General features: G+C 47.3%; 2 protein-coding genes and 1 pseudogene across 6 annotated transcripts in view; 2 read left to right on the plus strand and 1 right to left on the minus strand.

Annotated features, from left to right (window-relative positions):
* LOC119437475 (anaphase-promoting complex subunit 7-like) overlaps window positions 1-17,811 on the minus strand; it is a 121,827-nt gene extending 104,016 nt beyond the window's left edge. Inside the window, exon 1 of one of the 3 annotated variants that reach the window (XM_049660597.1) lies at window positions 17,195-17,811. In XM_049660597.1, coding sequence (XP_049516554.1) covers window positions 17,195-17,674 — 480 coding nt within the window. In that variant the 5' untranslated portion in view covers window positions 17,675-17,811. Of the gene's footprint in view, window positions 1-16,150 lie in introns of all 3 variants that reach the window. The other 2 variants (XM_049660598.1, XM_037704488.2) reach the window with 2 other exon arrangements.
* The window catches only part of LOC119437474 (uncharacterized), a 292,442-nt gene that overhangs the window by 171,437 nt on the left and 100,121 nt on the right, over window positions 1-20,884 (plus strand). The gene's annotated exons all lie outside the window — the stretch shown is intronic.
* LOC119437832 (U2 spliceosomal RNA) lies at window positions 19,860-20,039 on the plus strand (annotated as a pseudogene).

The following is a 20,884-nucleotide window of genomic DNA, read 5'->3' on the forward strand; positions in this document are numbered from 1 at the left end:
CTTACATTTACTCTCGTCGCTGCATATATTTCTCCAACCAGTCGTTTTGACACGCAACGACTGGGTGCTTTGTTATCCGCGACACCTGGCCCTTGGATCCTTAGTGGAGATTTTAACGCACACCACCCGCTCTGGGGGAGTGTGAAGATGGACTCCAAGGGAAGAAAACTAGTCGCATTTGCCTCGGACCAAGAGCTTTGCTGTCTCAATGACGGCAGCCCGACATATTTACGTGGACTAACCTACAGCAGCTGTCTGGACTTGACTTTCGTCTCTCAGTGTCTTCGAAGCAGTATAAAGTGGTTCACAGACATAGAAACCCATGGAAGTGATCACGTTCCTACCTATTTGAAGATCAAGGGAGTGGCCAAGTCTCTATCTACTGCCCTCTGTAGAACAGACTGGACGAAGTTCAGATCGCTTATGGAAGACGATTGTCAAGAAGGCCACCCATCATCTCTGGAGAATCAGATTAGAAATGCACTGCAAGAGGCTATGTTCACTTTTAGGCCTTCTCCAAAGTATAATGAATATGAAGGTGAATTGGAAAGGCTTCGAGCGACTCGCCGACGCGCGGAAAGAAGATACAGGCGCACGAAATGTATTCATGATCTGAGGGAGGCGAGGCGAATCCAAAAGAAAATCCAGCGCCGCATCGATACGCTACAATCTCAGAAGTGGAAATCCTTTTGCGAGTCCTTGGATCCTCGAAAGCCTCTGTCCCACATATGGAGAACTCTGCGTGGCCTACAATCGTCTCCACAACAGCGCCACCCTTTTAAGTCTCTTGCCCTGCATCAAGGACGACGTGAGATCGACGTTGCTGAGGATTTCTGCGCAAGAATCGCTGGCTTGCCATCACGACCTGTACCATTAGCACGTGATGTTGCGGCATCCAAGGACTCTCGCATGGATCTCTTGTTCTCTATGGAGGAGCTCGAAGCTGCGCTGGCGACTTGTAGGAAGTCATCATCGCCTGGGCCCGACGGTGTCACATACAAGGCACTTGGAAACCTTGGCCACAAAGGCCGCAGTGTACTCTTGGAGAGATACAACGAATCCTGGCGCGAAGGATTGATTCCTTGTGAGTGGAAAGTCAGCCGCCTAATACCTTTACTTAAGAGCTCTAAATCTCCATTAGACTTGGCATCGTACCGTCCCATCGCTCTTGCCAGTTGCGTTGGGAAACTAATGGAAAGGATGGTGTTGACGCGTCTTGAATGGTATTTGGAACACAATGAGGTATATCCCAATGCAATGGCGGGCTTCCGGCGCGGTCGGTCATCGGTCGATAACGTGCTTGATTTGGTAACATCTATTCAACACCAAAAGAGCATGAAACGTTTAACTGTGGCGATGTTTCTTGATGTGAAAGGCGCATATGATAATGTAGCGCACCAAGCAATCCTCGATGCTTTGATCGATGTGGGCATTGGTGGCCGTGCACTGCGCTGGATTCACAGCTATTTGGAGGATAGATCCTTCTTCGTACTTACAGAAGATGGAATGACATCCCACCATGTCACCAGCAAAGGTGTGCCACAAGGCGGAGTGTTAAGCCCCACGCTCTTCAACGTAGCACTGCTAGGCCTTGTTGGATCATTGCCAAGGACGGTTCATATATCCATCTATGCAGATGATATCTGCATCTGGGCAGCCGGCGTAACTCGTCCGCAGATACGAGCGAGACTGCAGAAGGCGGTCACACAAACGTCGTCCTATCTGCGTATGAAAGGCCTAGAATTATCCTCCGAAAAGTGCCGATTAGTCGCATTTACGCGCAAAACAATGACTCCATATGTTATACGCATAAATGGACAAGGAATTGCTTACGAAACAAAACACCGTTTCCTTGGAGTCATCATCGATCGTGATTTGTCTTGGACGCCACATATTTCATATATGAAAAAGAGGTTGACTGCAATAGCACATTCAAATTTGTCGGCGGAAAGTCTTGGGGTGCGTCTGTGCAATCGATGCTACAGCTGTACCATGCATTATTTATGGGCTTCCTAAGATACAGCCTGCCCAGTGCTGGGAAGCACCAGTAAAACGAACCTTCGAACACTCCAGAGTATGCAAGCCCAAGTTCTACGGACGTGCCTCGGCCTCCCTAAGTGTGCATCCACAGCGGCCACAATCGCCATAGCATGTGACCACCCTGTATCAACATACTTTGCAGTCGACGCTCTAAGAGTGCACATTCGACATGTCGCAACGACGCCCTTTCACCATCTTGCTTGCCTGCCAACAACCAGGCCGCATACGAGTTTTAGCCGTCTCCTGACTATACACGGAGCATCGCTACCATCGAATTACGTCCCTGCAGCGTGGCCTTCGTTACCACTGTGGTCTCTGCATTCACCTCGAATATGCCTCACCATTCCAGGCGTGAATAAGAAGGCACAAATGCCGCCAGCAGCATTGAAGCAGGCAGCATTATTGCTACTACATTAGGTCCACAGTGACCGCTTACATGTTTACACAGATGGGTCGGTCATGCACTCCAGTTCAGCAGCTGCAGTATTTGTCCCAGCAAAATCTACAGTAATAAAATTCCGGACATCGCACTTGACATCGACGACGGCTGTCGAACTTACAGCTCTGTGTGCAGCAATGAAATTTATTGAACAGGAACCGCCTCAGAAATGGTCTATCTTCTGCGATTCCAAGGCGGCCCTCCAGAGTTTGCTCTCTGCACTACGCCGTGGACCCCACGAACGACTTGTCGCGGACACACGCGAAATTTACCATCAGGCAGTTGACAAAGGACATGACATTTTCTTTCAATGGCTGCCAAGTCACTGTGGTATCTTTGGAAACGAGCAAGCGGACGCAGCCGCTCGATCTTCACATACCAGTACCAATTGGGTCGCTATCCCTATGTCCAGAACAGACGCAGCAAGAAAGCTCCGTGCGCTTGCTCGCGAGCTTACGTTAGCCCACTGGAATTCAACGGACTTTAAAAACCAGCGCCTCTGTTCCCTGGATCCTGATCTGAAGTTCCGCCTTCCACATGGCTTACCACGACGGGAGGTAACTCTCATTTGTCGCCTAAGACTTGGAGTAGCATTCACCAACGCGTACTCCTACCTGATGGGAATGGCCACAAGTCCAGATTGTGAAACTTGCGGGTGCAAAGAGACGATAGCACATCTTCTGTGTGATTGTCGTCGTTTTAGAGCACAAAGGAAAGTCCTCAGAACCACGCTCGACAAGATAGACAGCCGTCCCCTTACGGAAGCCAGAATTCTTGGTCTATGGTCCCAGCCGACGTCGGAAGGAACTGCTTTAAAAGCGCTAGTACGCTTTTTGAAAGAAACAGGACTTCATGAAAAACTATAGAATTGTGCGGACAGATGTGTTGTTTTCTTTTGTTCTTCTTTGTTTTTGTTTTCTTCTTTTTAATCTTCTCTTGTTTTCTAATCTTTTCTGCCCTTACCCCATCCCCCCGTGCAGAGTAGCCAACCGGACACTTAACCTGGTTAACCTCTCTGCCTTTCGCCTCTTATTTTCCTTCCTTCCTTCATGAAGGGCTTTGCGTCCGTGCAGAATTTGTGCTCCTCTTCGTTGACTCAGTTTTGACGTGATTACCGAACTAAACCGCGTTTATAGCTCTATATATTATTGCGATAGCAATTATATGGACACTACAAGCGCAGTTCTGCCGTCGCCATCGCCGTGAGGTTCCGTATAAAGTCCAACAGCGATAATAGACAGTTTTAGTTTAGCGTCTTTACCGTAATATAGCGGGCTTACCGGAATAGCGGGATCGAAATGCGGATGCGCAGAACGCTAACCTACCCATACCGTTTAGCGTACGCACGCTATTTCTCACATTTAACGTTACCGTTTTTGCGTGGTTTATGCAGTTTACCTAAAGCACGGCGGCAGTCCCGGTCGCCCGCTTCGAACTGAATTTTGGCGTTATTTTTGTAGAATTCACTTCGTTTGTTAGTTTATTTATTTATTTACAGATACTGCTGTCTCGATACACGAGTCATAGCAGGAGTAGATACACCAGATAATAGACCAAACAACATACAATGAAAACGTAGTTAGAAAATGTGGTTAGACAATTCTTTCAAAAACTCTTCAATAGGTTTTTCCCGCAAGGAACCAGCTAGGTTGTTCCAAATTTCAACAACGCTTGGAAAAAAAGAATACTTAAAACAATTTACAAAAGACTGGAAAGGAACAATATTAAGTGGGTGGGAGCAACACGTCGCACGTCCAGTGGAATGACTAAAGGAAATCGGTGCTTGAATGCAACTTTGGCCGTGTACAATCTTATGTAGCAAAGTGATACGTTCAAGTGTGCTTCGGTGAGCCAAGGGTTTTATCGATAATGCACATGCGTGAGATGAGGGAGAAAAGTTGCGGTCATATCGGCGATAAATTAACCGTATTGCTTTCTTTGTATGGCTTCAAGCTTACTAATGTCACGAGCAGTGTAGAGTGCCCATACCACTGAGGCGTACTCTAGTAATGGTCAGACGAGGGATTTAAAAGCTGTTAATTTGCAATCCTTAGTAGAGCACTTGAGGGTTCGCTTTAAATATCCCAGTTTCCTAAGAGCCCTAGCGCAAATTGTTTCAATATGAAGGTGCCATTTTAGATTTTGAGTGAAGGTAACTCCAAGATACTTGAAGGTATTCACAGAATTTAGGTAGTGCCCATTTCAACTATAACTGAAACTTAATGGCTGTTTTTTATTAGTGAAAGTCATTTGTACTGTTTTTTTAGTAACTAATGCTCATTTGCCACGCGTTGCTCTAACCACAAAAGGACGAAAATAGATTGTTAAGAACCTCTTGATCTTCTCTGTTAGTTACTCTGGTATAGAGCACGCAGTCGTCAGCGTACAATCGCAGTTTCACTGGTGTGTCCCTAATGACCTGTGTGATATCATTAATGTAAATAATGAACAACAGGGGCCCAAGGACTGAGCCCTGCGGTACCCCGGAAGTGACTGTGGCCGACGATGACTGCGCGTGATTTAAAGTAACATATTGAGACCTTGAATGTAGCCAATCAGCTATCCAGCCGAGTATTTTTTCGTCGTTAATAATTTTACTGAGCCTAAAAAGAAGTTTTCTGTGGCACACCATATCAAACGCTTTGCTATAATCTATGAATAAGGCATCTACCTGACCTCCATTATTTAGAGCCGAAGCGATATCATGAGTGAATTCAATGAGTTGAGTAGTTGTAGAAAAACCAGAGCGGAAACCATGTTGACTCCGCGACAATATGTTATTAGTAGTGAAATACTGAAGAACATGTTTGTGAATTATGTGCTCTAAGAGGTTGCAACAGGTACACATTAATGAGATAGGCCTGTAGTTGGAAAGGATCCGCTTATTCCCGGTTTAAACATAGGAATTACATTAGCGATTTTCGAAATGGCCGGCACAGTACATATGTCTCTAACGATTTATAAAAAATTATGGTTAGATAATGAGCATTCCATTCTGCATAGCGCTTCAAAAACGTGTTTGGTATACCATCCGGTCCGGCACCTTTAGTAGTGTCGATGTTCAAGAGAAGGTTATAAATGCCAGTATAACTAAATTCAATTTTTCGAAACGGAGCCATTTCCTGGATAATACCAATGTCGGGGGTGGTACCATTGTCATCTCCAAACACAGATTTGAAATAGCCATTAAACGCCTCCGAGACTGCCGAAGGGTCCGAACAGGGCACATCATTTATTACGAAGGATGACGGGCAGACGGTTGCAGGGTTGATGGTTTTCCAAAACTTAAGTGGATTATTTTTCATAAAAGAGGATAATGTGGTATTAAAATAAAACTTTCTAGCTTCGCTCATTTTGGCTTTTAGTTCAGATCTGAGTAATTTAGTTAGGGACTCCCCGCCATTATTACGTGCATTCCGTCGTTTTCGCAGGCGCTTAATGCGACGTTTGAGCTGTATGATTGGTCTGGTATACCAAGGGTGTGTAGCATGATGTTTTATACTGTTTTGAGGAACAAATTACGCTATATACTCATTAACTATACTATAAAATTTGTTAGTCAACATATAAACACTGTAGTGTTCACTACAAGACACAAAATCATCAAAACATGACGCAAGTTTAGCAAAACTAGAAGTGTCGTCCGCACGCTCAAAATTCAAGACACTTTTAAACGTTGGTCGTACTGGCACACAAGCAACACTTAGATGAACAATAACAACCTTATGGTCGGAAATTCCGCCAACACGGCACTGATTTCCATTCTTTACCAATTCATCATTGACAAAAACAAGATCTAAGACAGAATCTTCCGCGCGTTGTATCATCAACCAGCTACGATAGATCAAAAGCTACTGACATGTCAATTCACGAATCACAAATTATCCTATCATGGCCAGTTGATGATAACGAATGTCAATCTATAGCGGGTGCAATAAAGTCACCGGTTAGTACCAGTTTAGAACAGTTAAGCTTTTGTCCGACAATATAATCACTGATAGTCGAAAAAATGTCAGGGGCTGGAGTTTGGGGGACGGTAGATAGCACCGATAACAATAGCGAGACCATCAAGTTTTAGTTTACACCATATTGATTCAACATTTGGAAGTTGAGGTAGTAAAGAGAACTCAATACCACTTTTAATAAAAAGTGCTACTCCGCCACCATGGCCAGAAGGCCTGTCTTCTTAGAACCGTGTAACCAGGAGGCAAGAATTGATGATCAAGAATGGATTCGTTTAGGCAAGTTTCAGTCACACAGATTACTGATGGAATGTGACATTCAATAATTATTTAGTTAAAGCTTTCAATTTTATAATGAGGCTACGTACATTTAAATTCAAAAGCGTGTAGTTTTGCGCTCGAGACCGTCAATCATTGTCTGTAGCGGTCAACCTACGGCTTTCTCGAACGATCGCTTCTTTTGCAATCATACCAAGAGTACCGAACGTTGTCCACCAACAGATGATCGTAGTGCAGCCGGGCGCTTTGCGCATTTTTCCTTATCTCAGCTGAATTCTGCCACAGCTCCCTGCGCACCTGCCTCACGCGAACAGAGACGTCTTCATTTATAAATATTTTCGTGCCCTTCAACTTTCTTGCATTACTTAATATAGCGACCTTAATTATAAAATCCAGCAACTTAATAATTACAGGTCTTGGATTATTGCTCTTACACACTCCCACCCTATGACAGCGTTTGATATCGCTGCAGTTAATTTCTAGTTTCGATGTAATCAGTTCAGTTACCGCTTCCAGCAACTCTGATGATTCGCGGGAGCTTTCAGCAAGGCCGAATATAAGCAAGTTATTTCTGTGGGACCTGTTTTCTAAATCGTGGTTTTTGCGATCCAATTTATTAACGATCTCTCGAAGGTCAGTTACAGCCTTTTCAAGTTCAGATACGCGCGATGCAACATCAGGAATTGGTCCAATAGACTGCTCTATATCAGTTAATCACTCTTCAAAGGATGCTACCCTAGAGGAAAGACCCGCTAGCTCTTGGCTAATTTTTGTTTCTCCTGAGAGTAATTCGAGCAACATTTTTTCAATGTCGGGGCCAGGGTTAGTTTCCACATCACCGCACAAAAGCAACAGCATCCTTAAGGAATTCGTGAGCGAAGGAAACAAATTCATGAGGACTGCAGGGGGGTCCGGCAGCAGCAATAGAAAACGATTGTCACTTCTATAGCTCTTGAAATTGTACTTTAAGCTTACCTGCAAAGCAGAGCATAAGATTTTGAAGCGAGTGCATTCCATGCTGCCGTCGGACCCACTGAAGAGTAGCACACGATGCGATGCTTTTATAGGCTTCGGTGTGCTCGCAGATGTCCTGGTACCGTGCCACGCGCAATTCGACCACGCATTGACAGGCCAGCAGATATGATAGAAACAGGTTTCTTCGCAGTATCCATCCAAGCCACTTCGCCGCACGAGGCGTTGATAAAGCATCCGCTGACCGGCCAAGAAAGTAGGCTATCGAGATGGCTTGAAAAAGATGGGCCTTCCTGAACGCAGAAGATTCCGGTGCATGCAGCAAACTGCAAACCAGAGCATAAGATTTTGAAGCGAGTGCATTCCATGCTGCCGCCGGACCCAATGACTGCGTAAACGGCTTTCGCTTAGTCTCATGCCGCTTCGACGAGAGAGTGTTATGGCTAACCTTGAGGAATTTTCGAGATCGCTTCTCGTTTCGAACATGCCTAAGCCTAACGAGAGAAATTTTCTCCGAGATGCAAGCGCCACCCATCGGTAAAGTCGGGAGGTAGGCGCGACGACGGCATATGGCCTCTGAGATGGGACGATTTCGGAGGCTATGGTAGACAGCTTGTACTGCTTGTCTGTTTCGCTGCAGATCGGCGGACATGGGAAGTACAGATAGAACGCGCTCCTGGTTTCCATTGTGCTGCCTATATCGCACTTCCGGACGCACACACACATAGAATTAGGTGCCCGATGTATGCGAAATTTAAAGCGTAATGCAATAGCATCGCGCACATAAACTACGCGATCACGCTATACTAAAAGTCGCTTTAAAGTTCGTTTGCGGAACGGTAACGCTATTTCCCTTAACCCCGCTATTACGCTAACGTTGAACTAAAACGGTCTATTATCGACTCCGCGCGTCGTACGCTGTGTGCGAGTGAAAGCGTGCCAGGATGAGCCTGCAATCGCGGCTTAATGTAGCGCACGCGAGGGAGGAAGGCAGGCCGATAGCGCGCGGTCTTCTTTCGCTCGCGAGGCAGGGGGCGAGGTGACGGAGAGGGAGAGGGGGCGTGCGTTCTGCTGCTGCTCACCGCGCGGGCGCCGTATCTGGAAGGCGATCTGCGATGTGGGCGAAGTGCGCGACCGCGTGGGCCTCATCTTCACAGCGATCTGCAACGGGGACAAAGTACATGCGCCGAGTGCCGGTAGCTTTGTGTGCGCTGTGCTTTCGACGTTTAGTTCGCTTTGAAGCGAGACAGTAGACAGCGCGAAGGGCAACTGCCCACTGAACTCACTCCGGCGTTTTCACAGCCAGTTTCCGAGTCATCGAGCGAGATGTGTTCATGTTTACCTCTGCGCGCGTGACACCGTGCTTGTCTGTTTAGTTAGTAAGCCAATGTTTACAACTTTATACGGCCCATTAAACTACTATCCTTGCTTCGTATAGCTCTCTACTAATTTGCTTTCGCAATCGATGCTTGGCCTTTTGGGCGAAACTGCGACTTTTTTTTTGCCGTTGAAACCGGTGAACAAGCAGCTGACGGACAAGGAAGTTACGTTACCGTCGGAAGTGACAGGGCTCTGCAGCATTCAGAAATCTGTAACTGTCTATCATGTCACTGTGAATACGGTTTCCATTTTAAATTCAGTAAAAATACGCCGCTGTTCCCCTGTTGCAGCAGACGACGCACGCCGCTTGGGACAGGCCACTGACCGCAGCGCCCCGTTTGCAGTCATGAAGCGGAGAAGCGCTGAACTACGCTTCTCGCCCGGAAGACAGCACACCTTGTTCTTGTTCTTTAGTGAAATGGCGCAACCGAATCTGGGGGATCGGCCTTGAATCGTGCGGTGAAAAATCTGTACACGGCACACCTACCCATCTAGTCACCGTAACTTGGTGGACTCACTCCTTTTTGTTTCCAAACAATAGATTATACCCACTACGGTAGGTTGGCCAAGTGTCTTTGTATGTGCACGTGTGCGTGGAAATATTGTAACCAAAGTGAAACTTACCATACCAGAACGTCTGTGAGAGAAAAAGTTAACACAGAAATGAGAAAAGGATTTGAAGGAAATTGTGATACAATATATTAAGGCTGAAGAAACAAAATACAATAAATAATATATAGTTATAGAAATTAACGTAGTCGCGTCCTGTGTACCTAACTGAATTGTGGTTTTTGATAAACGACTGTAGCCTTTATTTATGTTAGCCGCTTCTATCAAATATATTACTCATGAAGTTTTCTCACACTGCCCGATTCGTGGCCGATCCCACTGAGTTTCTGAGATCGTCGTCATCATCATGTTCCTCATCAGCGACATCAGACTTTTTTTGCTCGACTCCGAATTTGTCATCCCTTGGACTCACTAACTATAGGGCATCAAATATGGGCCCGTTCACTGCATTTGATCACAATTTCATTGAAATATCTGGGAAGCAACAGCGCCGCAGCTGAGAGGACCGTACGAACTGCGATTATTTTTGTCTCTAGTTTTACATCGATCCATCCATCTAGATTGGAAGAGCCATTCCGCTGAATCGCCTATTTTTTGTGTGTGAAGGCAACATCCGACTACTTAGTTTTTATGGAAGTACCGACTTCTACACGGGAAGTATAATAGTGTTTTCATCCGCTCCAATTTCAGCAGCTCGTCTGATTCACAGGAGGATATTTCTGTTACTGTCAAAATGTAGTATGAAATTCCAGTTCTCATTAAGTTTCCTATTCTGCTTTCTTCCACAATGGGTCATACGACCAATGGCTGGCGAGCATTTCAGGAATTTTTGCGCATATTTTCACATAATATATCCATTCGACAGCAGTGCGCCTAGAGACTTCATTATCGTGGAATCGATATCTCAACTCGATTGGCATAACCGTACGCGAAGTGACAACGCCATTCATGAGCTTGCACCTGCTTCTCGCACAGGTGCAGCGCGGATGCTGTTATTTGACTCCTTAATTTGACCAATTAAAATATTTTGCATTGAGCACTGCAGCTTTTGAAGTCGCGGCTGCTTGCTGTCTCATATAGTGTTCTCTTTAAAATGTGTTATATAACTGTATCGAATTCACATACATAGTAATCACAACAATTCTATTTCTACACACTGCATTGATTGGTATAGTCGATGTATTTTTTTTGTCTTAGTCCGCATTTTAAGTTCCCCTCTAGACACGGCGACGAAGACATTGCGTCACGCAGTTACCCCCCCACTCATTAGAAATGTTTTCCCCCGCCCTTCAATGGCACTGGACACAAGCCGGTTGATGACCGCTCTTCTAGAAACACCGACACCAGTGTTTTTTGGCTCCAACTTTACCGTGTAGCCGAATGCACCTCGCACGGTGTCGATGTCGTCGGGTTTTACGGTGTCGACTGTGCTCTTTCTGAGACCGCCGTCTTTCGAGGGCTCGAGGGTGCGCTGCGCAGACGCTGCAAACTGGCTTGGCGACGTTTTCTTCGCTCTGGACACCTGGCTTCTTAGTGCCAGCTCTCGTGGGGCTCGACTAAACGGCTTCCGCAATCGGTCAAGACCGCAGCTGAATTGTGAGTCACTGCTGGTTCGGCGACTACAGCGACGTGTGCAGTGACGGCGTCATTGACTCAACGAGTGCCCACTGCCATAGGCAGCAAGTTTTCATTTTTCCGGGGGGGGGGGGGCGACCAACTTTCCGTAACATACCCATATATATATATATATATATATATATATATATATATATATATATATATATACCCTCTGCTCACAATTTTCTGTTTCTAGCTTTATGGCGAAAGCAATTAAATCGACACTTCAGGCAAATTGTCGCGGTTATCGTCGCCGTGATGTTCCGCATTAAATCCAAAAGCCATATACATGAGCGGCCCATACCCTGTGGGTGCGGGAAAAAGCACGTAACAGGGAGCCGAAAAGGTTGGCGGCTTGATGGGCATTATTTCCCACGCGCTCAATATTCGAGTTAGTTGTAGGTCACGTAATCAAACGCGAATGGGGCGGATAGCACGCGTCTTCTCCTCTAGCCCTGCCGTAGCTGTGAATGACTGTGCGCGGCTGACGCTTATGGGGCCCGCGTGCCATATCTAATTGTTGGTAATCGTTGGTGGATGCAATGATAAAGGGCAACCAGGGATGGCTGTTAACTTCATGCCTGCTGTCTTCCTTGCTGGGCTGTTTTTCTGCGCCCCTAGTGTTCCAGAGTTAAGAGACAGAGGTCATCGCAGATCACTCACAGAGGCCGTCAGTAGTGGACATAAAAATAGACAGATAATGATGATGAATCTAATTTGCGGAGTTGCAGTGAATCGCGCGGCTGTACGAACCGTTTTCCTCCGCTGCCGGCGTTCTTCACAATGCTTGCTTTGTAAAAGCGAGTGCTCGAGGTCATCCAGTGAGGTATTTACAGGTTTACATGGTCCATGCTTATATGTCCACTATGTCCACTATGCTTATTATTTTAACTTTAGGTGAATGTTTACTACAATTTATATGGTCACTATAACTCGTGTAAGGGCCACACTTTTCCGTCGCGATTTTTACGAGCCTTTCATGGGACCGGGCCATGTGACCTCATTTTTTTCAACTACACGTATGAAATCCGCCGTAAACCTCCGCGATCGCCTCCTCTCGACATCCAGTAGCGACGCGTGAAAGTACGCTGCGCGCGACAATTCGCTGTTGAGCCCGATCAGAATGAACGCACGGAACGCGATTGCTTCTCAGTTGGATGTCTTTTTTTTTTAAATATTGGCTGTCAAGTTATGGGTGCGGAGCTTACACGGGTGCGATCCTTACACGGATTTACATCGGTAAGAACCTTCCTTCGTGTAATTGTCTTCTACTTCGCTATCACTAATACATGCTTCTCCTTCCCGGCCAAATTGCACTCTTTTTTTGTTTTTTTAGTACTTTGAGTCAGAGTATAAGCGCTGCTGCGCACGACTTCTAGACTTCTATTTATTCTCATTTTGAGTGAATCCAGCTTGGCATTATTTCGGTTACTGAGTGAATTCCATACACAATTAAGGTGTTTCAGCGAACAGTTTCCCAAATTTTTAAAGGTGGCCTGTGGCAGATATACAATTCTATAGTTCATGAGCTCGTCTACTCGAAGAGGCGGGCATTACTTGTACAAAAAAATGAAATGAATATTCGACTAAATAACAAAATTAACCAATTAGGTTTTTAGCTAATTACCTTATGGCCCATGTTGCAATTTACAAATTCTAGCCGTGGAGTGCGGATCCACTTTGAACTAATTCTCAGGCAAACGGAAGAGTCGAGATATTAATGCTCTAACTTTGCGGGGAAATACATTGGCGTGCCAGTCACTTTCTCAACAAAACGTCGTTTTATGCATCAAAGCACAAAAGTATGAAAAGAACAAATTATGGGATTTTACGTGCCAAAACCACGATCTGATTATGAGGCACGCCGTAGTGGAGGACTCTGGAATAATTTAGACCACCTGGGGTTCTTTAAGGTGCACGTAAATCTAAGTATACGGGTGTTCTAGCATTTAACCCCATCGAAATGCAGCGCCGTGGCCGTGATTTGATCCTGCCACCTCATGCTTAGCAGTCCAACACCATAGCCACTAAACAACCACGGCGGGTAAGCGCAAAAGTAACTGGAACGCCAATGCATTTCTCCACAATGTTGGGGAATTATCTCGAAACTGATGCCATCCTGAGAATTAGTTCCTAGAGCATCCGACTTGCGAATTCCACGGCTAGAAATTGTAAATTGCAACACGGGCCATAAGTTACTATGTTAAAAACCTAATTGGTGATTTTTTAATTAGTCGATTATGCATTTCAATTTTTTGTGCAAGTAACGTCCACCTCTTCCAGTAGACCAGCTCATGAACTAGAATTGTGCTATCTGCCACAGGCAACCTTTAAAATTTTTTTGAAAATGTTTGATGAAACACCCCGTACTTATGGCCTCTGCATGCAAGAAGCGATGTTTCCATCCCTAACGCGTAAAAGTTGTAAATAATTAGAAGAGCTTTTTTTTTCTTTTATTTTGTCGGCAGTCGTTAGCATTGCCTACTGGAAAGAGAATCAATATTGAGACACATATCATTCACGTGCTTTTCACACGCCATTGATAGAAGACTCTACCGAAGGGGTCACTGAAGTCTGCAGGTTTTTTTCAGGGTCAAAAAAGCACGCAAAGTAATTTGAAGAGAGGTCAACATACATCAACATATTCATTTTCTAGGTATAGGCTATCTATTTAGTGGGATACCTCTTGTCTTTAAAAGATATAATAAACTTTGTCCTTTGTATATATTTAAATATATTGTGTCTGTGCGTGGTGTTCTCAGGGGAAAATTTAAAAAAAATGTTAAAGTGAGGAAACACGGATGAGGTATCCGCTCATGGTGCTTCTAATGCGCTTGTCCACATATTGTCAGAATTTGCCGAAATAAAGCGACAGTATAAATTAAAAGCCGTGCACGTCCGCGCGAACAATGGTGCCGTAAGCTTTTAGCCACAACAAAAGTGAAAATGTGGAGGCACCGCAAGAGAATCCTCAAGTTATGTGGGTAACAGAACTCCGGTACTGCCATTTTAGGAGCGGGGGGGGGGCTCAGCCCCCCCCCCCGGGGAAATTTCGGAGGGGGCTCGAGCCCCAGAGCCCCCTCCGTAGTCGGCGCCTATGCCCACTGCCATGTCTTCCTTGGGAGCAACTGCTGCAAAGCTACAGTTGTCGCGCAACAGGCGCAGCAGTGGAGTAGGCGGAAACAAGAAGGGATACGTAGTCGTTATATAATCCTTAAAGCTGAGACGCATGCGATATTCTCGACTTAGATGTTTCGGTCGTGCTTTTCCCCCTCGCGTTGCGCACGTGCAGCAGCCTTGTCGAAGGAAACATGAGCCCGCTTCTCCCTCACGACGCACACCAAGGGGGTCATCTCATCTCTTTTGCCAAGTGGGCGGTAACCAGCGCTGTCTGCTACGCCGTGAGTTGTGCTGGATGGCGAGTCCAGCAGGCGGGATTTTCCACCTGCGGTCTACTCGCGTTGGATCTTGACGTCTAGCAGGATAGCGCTCCAGCCGATGCCTTCTTTTCCAGCACCATGCGGCTTACCAGAAAGCACAATCATCACCACTCCCACTGGTTGTACCGAAAGGCGCTCTCCTGCATCTGACTGCAGGAGGCGACCGCGATGGGCAGCACGACGGTTGTCAACAGGGCGAAGCTTCAGCCAGAATCCGCAACGTCCTCTCCGCCTTGAAGCTGCTTTCCTGGCTATGCGAGTGACTGCAAAAAAAAAAAAAACCGACCTGAGGGCGGCTGTGTGTCTTGTTTGATGTTCCCACCTGGACAACCTGAAAATGCACTGGGCGGGCTCTGGCGTCGGGAACTTTCCGTGTGGTCCTGAAGCGGACGCGAGCCGCTTCCGGTGGTAGCGTGCAAGCTTTGCCAATCGGGGCCCAGCATCAGGCGTCGCAAACAGCGCGTACTTGTCGCGGCCAGGGTGATCTTCGGAGGCAAGAACTCCATAACCACAGAACTAGCGGAGACGCTGCGAATGCTGGGCTTCGCCCTTTCTACGGCGTTGCCTACAGAGAATCGAAATGGATACTCGCAGCGAATCCGGTGCGAATGATATTCCACAGCGCCGTGGTTGTCAGAAGTGCGACTGTGGGCAAGCGCGCGAGGTTGATGACGGCTCAGGAAGATGTAGTGGCGGATGTGAGGCGCCGTGAGATCACCCCGCCACTTGGTGCGAAATTTACAGGCGCCGACGCGGCCGGCACATGGCAGCGAGACGAGAATGCTCGGTAGACTCTCAGTCGATGTTGAGAGCACTGCGAGGCGACCGAAGACAGGTGGCCCAGGGGCACGTCGCCGTGAAAGCTCATCTATTCGCATACACGGCATCAGTAGGCGCTGCTGATGCGCGACCTGAAACAATTGCGTATCGCTTTGTGAATGAGAACCATGTTTAGCCCGCGAAGCGCAGCCACTGAAGAAACAGGCCAAACACGCCTAGTTTGAACGAACTCACATTTTTTTTACGTATGCGATCTTTAATTCACTAGTAAGCACAACCGATGAAGTAGTGCACCACTGGTAGAAGGCAGTTATCATTTCACCATCCACCCACAAAGTGCGCCGATAGTAGCGCACACAGTGCACACATGTTCACATAAATGTACATGACACCATTCACATAAACGCACAAACTTCAGCAGGCTGTCCTTGCCACGAGTGTCCTTCAGTTGTGGAAGTATACTCAACGTCTGACTAGACAGCTTCCACTTCACTTTCCTCAAGTTAATTCTCCACGTCTGACCAGACTGCTTCCACTTCAATTTCTATAATTTCCTTCTCCACGTCTGACTCAGCTATCTCGTCAACATCCGTGTCGTAGCCGAGCTCCACATTCTCGGGTCATTGTTCAACCCTGCGCTTGCCCCTTGCACTTGTGTTGCTGGGGTCCAGGTTGAGGGCGACGTCAAAGTGCTGCAGGGCCTTGTCGTGCTCGCCTGTCCGGTCGTAGAAGTCCCCGAGCATCTGATTGAGCCGGCATGTGCTCTGGCTCTCCAGGTGCTTCTGCAAAAGCTGGATTCCTCGGTCATAGGCGCGCTGCTGGTGGTATATCTCAGCGAGCAGGTACACAGCTGGCAGGTGGGTGGGCTCCTGCTTGAGTGCCTTCTCCAGGCACACCTTGGCCTTCTCCAGGCTCTCGGGGCTCTTCATCAACACACTTGCATACAGTGTGAGAACCCTTGGGGTGTCGCCCAGGTGCTTGCAGGCATTGCTGGCGATGGCCGCTGCATCATCGTTCCACAGCTGGGCCAGGTAACAGTCCACCATGCCTTTGTAGGCCTCGTGCCTGTACGGTGTCACCTTGAACACCTCGCCGAAGTGCGCGATGGCCTCGGGCACCCTGTGCAGCTCCAGCAGCACTGTGCCCTTGAGTAGGAGAGCCTCAACGTGCCTCGGATTCAACGTACACGCCTTCTGGGCGAAGTAGATGGCTCGGTTGCCTTTCTTAATGACGTAGCAGAGGTAGGCCATCACGATCCATGGTTCGGGGCTCCTGCTGTTCACTGACATGAGCTGTGATGAGAGCGACTGAAGTTCCTTGACTTTCTTCTCCTTGGCCAGCAGGGCTGCGTATACGTCCATGCCTCGAAGCAGGTGTGGATCCAGACTGTGCACCCTCTCCATGGTAGTCGTGGCACTGGTGTAGTCTCCCATGTGATAGTAGGCCTCCCCCAGTGATGCAAGGATCTCCACATTTTCTGCAAGCTGAGGCCTGGCTTCTAGCTGCTTGAAGTTGGTGACACTGGAGGAGTACTCTCGGGAGTGAAGGTACGCATTGGCCTTGATCCACTGTCCAAGCCATTCCATGTCGGGTGGCAAGGAGGAGCCACTGGAGCCGCCCGGGTGTAGCACCAGTGCAGCCACCTGTTCTGCCTTGACGCCTAGCTCCAGAAGACTCTTGGCGGCTTGCAAGGCGAGTGGGCACTCCTTGAGGACCTCACGGTAGCAGGTGATGGCCAAGCGCTCATTGCCACTCTGCTGATACAGCTGCCCCAGGGCCATGTTGACCCGGCTGTTGCGTTGCTTTCCCGGTATGCTCTCGAGCGCAGAAATCGCGTCTGCAGGCTGATTCATATTCACGTGGCAGACGTGAATCTGATACATGATGCCATTTCCAGATGTCACGTCTCCAGATATGATTGACGTGGGTCCTTTGCCCTTCGCCTTAGCCGCAGACTTCTTTAACTGAATAGCCTTCTGGTAGAAGGCCTCGGCTCTCTTGAAATCTTCGAGCTGCACGTAAGCATCACCGCAGTACACGTAACTCTGAAACTTTGCCGACACCGTCATGAGGTCGGGGCGGTCAGTGCTGATGGGATGTGCCAAGCTAAACAGAGCTGTGACATTTGAGTACAACTTGTTGTCGTACAGAAGTTTGAGCTGGTCGATGAAGCTCGTCGCCGCGCTGCTCGACATGTTTGCCTCTCTGAATGCGCACTTCGCCGGCAACTATCGGGGCATAAGAAGGCCTATATCATATACTTTTCCTACATTTAAGACGCAAGCTAACTTCGTTGTGACTAAACCAATACCTGATCACGTGAAACGCTGGTAAACGCTCTAGACAGGCGAAATGATGCAGTTTCCGCTGTCAAACGTTCAACGGGCGCTGCTTATGCGGGGCCAGCCGATGAAAAGACCACAGAAGCGACCCAGGTCGTCGGACCTCGTCCTCAGGAGCAGCACCAAGGCCAAAAGCAGGTCGAATGGGCAGCCGTTCGGGATATGCCTGTCCTTGTGGAGAGACTCGTATCAGGTTCCGGCAGGCACAATGGTGACGTGGCGAAGGGTCGCTGGCCATATGGCTTCTTCCTTAAATGGACATTGGAATACGAGGCACGCGAAGAAAGCGTCACCGATAATGATGATGATGATGTTCAACATATATGGCACGTGTCCACTAAGGAGAATAGGCCAAGAAGCGATGTAGTTGCGATTAATTAATCAATTTTTATTTGAAGAGGTGAAACAAATCAAGGGAAAACAAAAGTAAAAACTGGGAAAACTGGAATAGTATGCGAGTGATCAGTCAGACTAACTGAAGCATAATAATAATAGAGACGTTATTGACAGTGAGAATAACGACCACGTCAATAAAGGATTTGTAGAAACAAGTTGAATGAAATAAATAATGAAAATAGAAGTAGAATAAAGGCTACAAAAATGTGTATGGTAATTGTTTTGTTTCAGGTAGGAAGTCAAAACACTGTGCTACAAACCTCCCTTTGACTCTAGCCTAATATCGAGGCCCGAAATGATCGCATTGCCGGAATCCTTAATCCTAATGCAATCTTGAATCGTGAGGCTTTTTAAAAAATATCAGGTCTTTCCTCGGGTTGAGTGCCCAGTACATTTGTTGTCGTGGATTTCTCTCATTTCGATGGTGGAAGAAAGCAGAATAGCAAACTTACGGGTAACTGGCATTTTATACTACATTTTGACAGTAACAGAAATATGCACGTGTGAATGACACGAGCCGCTGAATTTGGAGCGGATGAAAACATTTTGGCTAATGAAAATCGGAGTGACAAAGAGCTACAAAAAAGGACGGGAACACCCCGCTAGAAAACATTGATCTTCCACGGAGAACCACGGCCAATCCCCGCTCGTTGGTACATCTTGCAGGCGTCAACAACAACAGCATCCTCTGATCTCTACTTAGTCCAGATCAATGCATGAAACCGCATTTTTTTCCGTAGGTGCCGCGTTTTCAACACATTAGAACGTCTCTTTGGAAAATGATGTCAGAGTACATTTTTTTTTATCCGAGAGTCAGTTTCGACTTCAGCGGTGAGTTGATGAGCTTTGGGTGTGTTCTCCCTCTCACTCCTCTTAAGGTAACTTGAAAGGAAGTGTAACAAAGGAAAATCCCTGCGAATGCAAAATCAGAAACCAAAGTGAGCAATTAAAGTGCGTCAACTTTGGTGACTTCATGTAACAAGGATACACCGATTTAATTTTGATGGAAAAACACAGAAAAAAAACTATATTCGCAGTTCAACTTACGTTCACGGTTGACTTCAGTAATTATGGCAACGCTGTTCTACAAAATAAATTTGACAATCTTGAAGTTCTTACCCCAAAGTATTCTGATATAATAATAGAATAATTAGCAAAATTCACACCTATCTTTTATCAATTTATTCCTACAGGTGATTAGATAAACCCATTCCGCGCATATGCATGTCTCGAGTCGTGAAGTTCGGGAGTTGACCAAATCATGACAAAAAATAGCGTAGCTTGCATTGGAGGCGCAATGCTGGGGAGACAGCAGAGCTGATGGGCATCTAGCTAGGCCTGGCTTTTGGGCTAGGCCTAGCTATTTGCGCTCATCATCGGTGGTCTCCTTCCGCCGCCGCGCCCATTCCCGTTTCTGTTCAAGCCGTTGTTCTTGGTAGGCACATTGTTCCTACTCAGACCGTACAACATGCGGCCTACCCATTTCGCAGTCAGAGCAGAACTGAGAAAAGGAGCCTACCTAGAACATGACGTCAGGAGTCAGAAGACACTCAGATTGGTAGGCACTACCGTATTATTGGGGGACTATGGCACTACTTCGAATGCGCGGGATGGCGTACATTTGTATGGTGCGAACGTAGACATGGCCGACGCGGGTCAACGTGTAGTATCTGTTCTTATCAACTTAATATCTGATACGGGTTGCCTTTGGACCCAAGATATTATACTTATTTTTCCAAGTTGGTGGAGTGCTTGAAGCCTGCTTCACTTTTGCCTCGGGTCGGCCCGGCCTCGCACTAACTTCGGAATCGGCCCACGCGGATCGAAGTTGTCGGGATATTGGGGGCAAGTCCACGGCTCTCCGCTTCGACACACCGAACCCCGCGGATGGCGCGTGCCTGCCCATCAACCGCGGTCTGGTAAAGCTCGAGGAAAGAATAGACGACAACCACATGTACACTCGGAAAGCATTTATTACGACTGCAACTAACACTTCGAGCAGGCCAGCTAGCTATAGCATCGTTGAGAGTTCCCTCGAAGAGAATAAAACACTATGTAAAGAAGGGCTTCCGACTTACCAACTGGGGAATACGGGCGGCCACGGCGATTGCCACGGCAAGAACGCGGTTGACTAACCACGTGCGGGAATACGGGAGCGGTGGCGGAGACTTCGCTATTCGCAACTCAAATGAACTGCAGGGGGCGCTGCGAAAACTGGCCGCGTCTGGCTACACTGTGCAACATGGCGGCTATACGGAGGTCCCCCGTCGCCGCAACCGCCGTGTTTGATCATAGTCACACTGTAGTTTGATGATTTTCGTGCAGTGTGGTGCCAGTTTGCACTGTTTTGTGGAAGGAAAGCGAGTAGGTTACGCCGACCAAATGATTTTAGCCGATCTGAGAGAGGCACAATGGGTAATGAGGCTGAAATGGTCGCACGGTGTGTGCAAACATCTGGCTTGACAGCGGACCCGCACGAGATTCTGATGAAAATCACCGATGTATTCTTGAACCCATTGGTCGTGGAACCGAAGTACTCGTGCACTGTTGGATAGTCGGGAAAGTACAAGCACGTTTCTGCTGCTTTGATTCACTGTGAAGGCGCGGACAGATAGTCCGGCGTTTCGAGCGTGCGAGACAGCGGCCGGCGAAGTTGGATACGTCACG

This window comes from Dermacentor silvarum, chromosome 1 (assembly GCF_013339745.2).
Source record: "Dermacentor silvarum isolate Dsil-2018 chromosome 1, BIME_Dsil_1.4, whole genome shotgun sequence".
NCBI lineage: Eukaryota > Metazoa > Arthropoda > Arachnida > Ixodida > Ixodidae > Dermacentor > Dermacentor silvarum.